General features: G+C 40.9%; 1 protein-coding gene across 2 annotated transcripts in view; it reads left to right on the top strand.

Moving 5' to 3' along the window:
* The first annotated feature begins 213 nt into the window (after positions 1-213).
* LOC120058363 (pre-mRNA-splicing factor CWC22 homolog) overlaps positions 214-6,250 on the top strand; it is a 51,019-nt gene continuing 44,982 nt past the window's right edge. For both annotated transcript variants that reach the window (XM_039006975.1, XM_039006974.1), the window contains exons 1-2: positions 214-294; positions 1,614-1,704. In XM_039006975.1, the coding sequence (XP_038862903.1) occupies positions 232-294; positions 1,614-1,704 (154 nt within the window). In that variant the 5' untranslated portion in view covers positions 214-231. The remainder of the gene's footprint in view (positions 295-1,613; positions 1,705-6,250) is intronic.

The raw sequence follows: 6,250 nt of genomic DNA, 5'->3' as shown, positions 1-6,250 counted from the left end.
AGTAAATCAGCGCCTCACTAATCCTCATATCTGAGATCATCATACATACATCATACTTGTTACATCGTAATATGCGATGTACAGCAACATAGTTCATTTACTTTGCTGTTTGATTTGTTCGCTTGCTAATGACATTAGAACAGTAGGCCTCATTGATTTCGCGTTTACGTGCGTTGTGTTTGGCCCTTACTGCTATCCGTAGCAACACTTGCGGAAGAGGACAGGAGGGAAATGGCTACGAAGACAAACGACAACGATTTAGCAGTGGAGTTGAGCTCTACTTCTAAAGAAGAGGTAAGAAGTTTACACTCATATATCCACGAAAGATCATACATGAATACGGAAGTATTAGTTATTCTAAGTTGTGTTTTAGCCAGGCTAGCAAAGTTCTCTATCGCGCTTCTCAAATGCAAGAAGTGGCACACATGGAGGAGAGCGCATTTGTAGCTAATCACTAGCCATGTAGCAAGGGGTTAGTTGCCGTTTCGCCTCGACGTAACTAGCTAGTTACTGGGTAGTTAGTTAGATTGCTAGATAGTCCGTTGGTCAGTAAAATGTTAATATTTTATTGTTGGGTAAAAATAAAATCGCTAGCAGCAGCTAATTAACGTTAGTTTCATATCGATGTTAGCTAACTTAGCTAGCTACGCCACATAAAAACATGATAACAGAAACATGGAACAATGGTGTACATTTCAGTCCAAACCTTTTGTTCAACGTGATCAGTGTTGAGTGTCAGTGTGTCGCCCGCTACTAGGGTTTTGTTAGCTAGCTATGTTTGTGTACACATTGATTGACAGAACATGGCATTGTCTAACGTTAGCTATCTGCCGACGGGTGTCTCCCCTATGTATAAATGTTCATAGTTAGATTCCCAGCAGCTTGGCAGTTTGTCATTGAATGTTAGAGGCAAAGTCTAATTTAATGACGCATTTCATTTATGCAGTGGAAAGCATCTAGCAGCAAAGCGTAGCCGTGGGTTGTTGCTATTAGTTGCATTTTTCTTTCCTACCCAGCTCCCTATCCATCTCCATCAGGGACTGGTTCAACCCAGTGAGACTCGCCTCAGCAACACACGAGGGATGAGCTCAGACAGGCGTAGGCCTGCCAGCCCTGCTGATAGAGCACATTGCATTTGGATTGAAGCTGAGCTAGAGGCAGCATGGTTGGAAAGTGGCAACCTTTATGAAATGTTTGTGAAGGAAAAATGACCACTTCATTTGATGTCTGGTGCATATAGCTGGTGCATATAGGCTACTTGTTGTTTATGTGCCTCCATCTAATCAACAAACACCTATGACCTCATATCTAACAGCTGCAGGCATAATTTAGCTTCCTTCAGGTTTATTATAACCTGTGTTTATTTCAGTTTCCTTCCAGCAGTGGCAGCCAGAGCTCATTGGCCCAGTGGCCTACAACATGATCTCAGTAATGATATTAATTTGCCTGCTGTTATGCATTTTAATGTCTCTGCTCAAGGAGGGGTTTGTTGTTCTGAGAGCAGCTTGCATTACCATTTGTTTCCAGGCCCTTTGCTTTCATAAAACAACATCAAGCTTCAGTTCAGATATCCATGTAGTCTAAACCAGCTGTGTCCTCTGTACGTCCTCCAGCATTCCAGGTCTAGTGGCATGGGTCAGCCCCGCAGGAGCCCATCAGAGGAAGGAGAGAGGGGAACCGATGTGGCACAGCAGAGGAGCAGCAGTGAGTGGAAATTACTTTTTCCTCAGATAAACAAAGGTTTTGTTACCTGAAGATAAATTGTAATCTATGTAATAGGCCTAGATAAACATCTAAAAAGCTACCTTTTGTTTTAAATGGTGTGATGAAATCTTATCACTTACAAAATAAACCCTTGACTGGTGGTATAAAATGAACAACTAGGCTATCAACGATCAGATTCTGTTTAGAAGAACCCCTATATTTTTTGCGCCGGCCTTGTTGAACCTTGGATCATGCTATCTCCCATCTGTTGTTTATCTGATCAAACACTCCAGGTCTCCGTGGTTTCTCAACCTCATCACTGACAGTCAGTTATAGCCTAGTTTTAGCCTCTCTTATTGTCCAGATAATGCTTTCAATCATCCCTTCTGTTAGGCTGTTGCAAATCTTTCCTCTGCTCAGAGAGAGGAGAGTGAGGGATGAGAGAGAGGGCAGAGCAGCACAAGCCGCCCTCAACCCAAGGGCATTTGAAAATTGTCAGAGCACCGAATGTGCTGTCTGCTGCTGATAGTCTCTTAACTAGTTCCTCTGTAACACCCAGGGGTTTGTATTCCAAATGCCACCCTATTCACTATTCAGTGCACTAATTATGACCAGTGCTCATGGGGCTCTGGGCAAAAGTAGGGTTAGAGAATAGGGTTAGAGCTGTTGCATTTCCCCCCACAGCAGTCCAGTAGGGAATTGTGCTATTTGTGTTCTTGCACAAAGGGAAAGAGGAACGTTCTTACTCTCTTTTGGTTGCAAATGGCTTCATCAATAAGTTCATCGATGACGTCGTCCCCACAGTGACCATACATACGTACTAGAGGTCCACCGATTAATCGGAATGGCCGATTAATTAGGGCCGATTTCAAGTTTTCGTGACAATCGGTAACTGCTATTTTTGGACACTGATTTGCCGAATTTATAATTATTTTTTACACCTTTATTTAACCAGGCAAGTCATTTAAGAACACATTCTTATTTTCAATGACCGCCTAGGAAAGGTGGGTTAACTGCCTTGTTCAGTGGCAGAACGACATATTTTTTACTTTGTCAGCTCGGGGATTCGTTTTTGCAACCTTACTAGTCCAACGCTCTAACCACCTGCCTTACATTGCACTCCACGAGGAGCCTGCGTGGCAGGCTGACTACCTGTTACGCGAGGGCAGCAAGAAGCCAAGGTAAGTTGCTAGCTAGCATTAAACTTATAAAAAAACAATCAATCTTAACATAATCACTAGTTAACTACACATGGTTGATGATATTACTAGTTTATCAAGCGTGTCCTACGTTGCATATAATCGATGCGGTGCCTGTTAATTTCTCATTGATTCACAGCCTACTTCGACAAACGAGTGATGATTTAACAAGCGCATTTGCGGAAAAAAAGCCCTGTCGTTGCACCAATGTACCTAACCATAAACCGCAATGCCTTTCTTTAAAATCGATACACAAGTATATATTTTTAAACCTGCATATTTAGTTAATATTGCCTGCCAACATGAATTTCTTATAACTAGGGAAATTGTGTCACTTCTCTTGCGTTCCGTGCAAGCAGTCAGGGTATATGCAGCAGTTTGGGCCGCCCGGCTCATTGCGAACTGTGTCCAGTCCGTTTATTCCTAACAAAGGCCGTTATTAATTTGACAGAATTGTACATAATTATGACATAACATTGAAGGTTGTACAATGTAATAGCAATATTTAGACTTAGGGATGCCACCCGTTAGATAAAATACGGAACGGTTCCGTATTTCACTGAAAGAATAAACGTTTTGTTTTCGAAATTATAGTTTCTGGATTCGACCATTTTAATGACCAAAGGCTTGTATTTCTGTGTGTTATTATGTTATAATTAAGTCTATGATTTGATAGAGCAGTCTGACTGAGCGATGGTAGGCACCAGCAGGCTTGTAAGCATTCATTCAAACAGCACTTTCGTGCGTTTGCCAGCAGCTCTGTTTATGACTTCAAGCCTATCAACTCCCAAGATTAGGCTGGTGTAACCGATGTGAAATGGCTAGCTAGTTAGCGGGGTGCGCGCTAATAGCATTTCAAATGTCACTCGCTCTGAGACTTGGAGTAGTTGTTCCCCTTGCTCTGCATGGGTAACGCTGCTTCGTGGGTGGCTGTTGTCGATGTGTTCCTGGTTCGAGCCCAGGTAGGAGCGAGGAGAGGGACGGAAGCTATACTGTTACACTGGCAATACTAAAGTGCCTATAAGAACATCCAATAGTCATAGGTATATGAAATACAAATCGTATAGAGAGAAATAGTCCTATAATTCCTATAACTACAACCTAAAACTTCTTACCTGGGAATATTGAAGACATATGTTCTCATGTTCTGAGCAAGGAACTTAAACGTTAGCTTTCTTACATGGCACATATTGCACTTTTACTTTCTTCTACAACACTTTGTTTTTGCATTATTTAAACCAAATTGAACATGTTTCATTATTTATTTGAGGTTAAATTGATTTTATTGTTGTATTATATTAAGTTAAAAGAAGTTTTCATTCAGTATTGTTGTAATTGTCATTATTACAAATAAAAGAAATAATCGGGCGATTAATCGGTATCGGCTTTTTTTGGTCCTCCAATAATCGGTATCGGCGTTGAAAAATCATAATCGGTCGACCTCTAATACGTACCCCAACCAGAAGCCATGGATTACAGACAACATCCGCACTGAGCTAAAGGGTAGAGCTGCCGCTTTCAAGGAGTGGGACTCTAACCTGGACGCTTATAAGAAATCCTGCTATGCCCTCCGATGAACCATCACACAGGCAAAGCATCATTACAGGACGAGCCGATGTAAGACCTTTGAACAGGTCAACATTCACAAGGCCGCAGGGCCAGACGGATTACCAGGACATGTACTCTGACCATGCGCTGACCAACTGGCAAGTGTCTTCACTGACATTTTCAACCTGTTCCTGACCGAGTCTGTAATATCAACATGTTTCAAGCAGACCACCATAGTCCCTGTGCCCAAGGAACCTGCCTAAATGACTACTGACCCGAAGCACTCACGTCTGTAGATGTAAAATGCTTTGAAAAGCTGGTCATGGCTCACATCAACACCAGTATCCCAGAAACCCTAGACCACTCCAATTTGCATACCGCCCCAACAGATCCACAGGTGATGCAATCTCTATTGCACTCCACACTGCCCTTTCCCACCTGGACAAAAGGAACACCTAATCAAATCAATAAGACTCCTGAACAGCTATTTAAATGGCTACCTGAACTATTTGCGTTGTCCCCACCTAGAGGTCAACCGAATTAATCGTCCGATTTCAAGTTTTCATAACAATCGGTAATCAGCCTTTTTGGATGCCGATTATGGCCATTGCAATCCACGAGGAAACTGCGTGGCAGGCTGACCACCTGTTACGCGAGTGCAGCGTCAAAAGGACCTTGTGGCTGCAAGGAACCAAGGTAAGTTGCTAGCTAGCATTAAACTTATCTTACAAAAAACAATCAATCTTCACATAATCACTAGTTAACTACACATGGTTGATGATATTACTAGGTTAACTAGCTTGTCCTGCATTGCAAATAATCAATGTGGTGCCTATGAAAAAAGCACAATCGTTTCACAAATGTAACTAACCATAAACATCAATGCCTTTCTTAAAATCAATTCACAGAAGTATATATTTTTAAACCTGCATATTTAGTTAATATTGCCTGCTAACATTAATTTCTTTTAACTGGGGAAATTGTGTCACATCTCTTGTGTTCAGTACAAGTAGAGTCAGGGTGTATGCAACAGTTTGGGCCGCCTGGCTCGTTGCGAACTGTGTGAAGAACGTAATTAATTTGCCAGAATTTTACATAATTATGACATAACATTGAAGGTTGTGCAATGTAACAGCAATATTTAGACTTAGGGTTGCCACCTGTTCGTTAAAATGTGGAACGGTTCTGTATTTCACTGAAAGAATAAACGTTTTGTTTTCGAAATGATAGTCTCTGGATTTTACCATATTAATGACCAAAAGCTCGTATTTGTGTTTATTATATTATAATTAAGTCTATGATTTGATATTTGATAGAGCAGTCTGACTGAGCGGCGGTAGGTAGCAGCAGGCTCAAAAGCATTCATTCAAACAGCACTTACTGCGTTTTGCCAGTAGCTCTTAGCAATGCTTGATGCTCAGCGCTGTTTATGATATCAAGCCTATCAGCTCACAAGATTATGCTGGCAATACTAAAGTGCTGTAATAAGAACATCCAATAGTCAAATGTATATGAAATACAAATGGTATAGAGAGAAATAGTCGAAGCGTCATAATTCCTGTAATAACTACAACCTAAAATTCTTAACTGGGAATATTGAAGAACTGGGAAAATTGAACCACCAGCTTTCATATGTTCTCATGTTCTGAGCAAGGAACTTAAACGTTAGCTTTTTTACATGGCACACACTGCACTTTTACTTTCTTCTCCAACACTGTTTTTTTGCATTATTTAAACCAAATTGAACATGTTTCATTATTTATTTTTAGACTAAATTGATTTTATTTATATATTAAGTT

The sequence above is a fragment of the Salvelinus namaycush genome, chromosome 13 (genome assembly GCF_016432855.1).
Source record: "Salvelinus namaycush isolate Seneca chromosome 13, SaNama_1.0, whole genome shotgun sequence".
Taxonomy (NCBI): Eukaryota; Metazoa; Chordata; class Actinopteri; order Salmoniformes; family Salmonidae; genus Salvelinus; species Salvelinus namaycush.
This window is presented reverse-complemented; position numbering and strand designations above follow the sequence as displayed.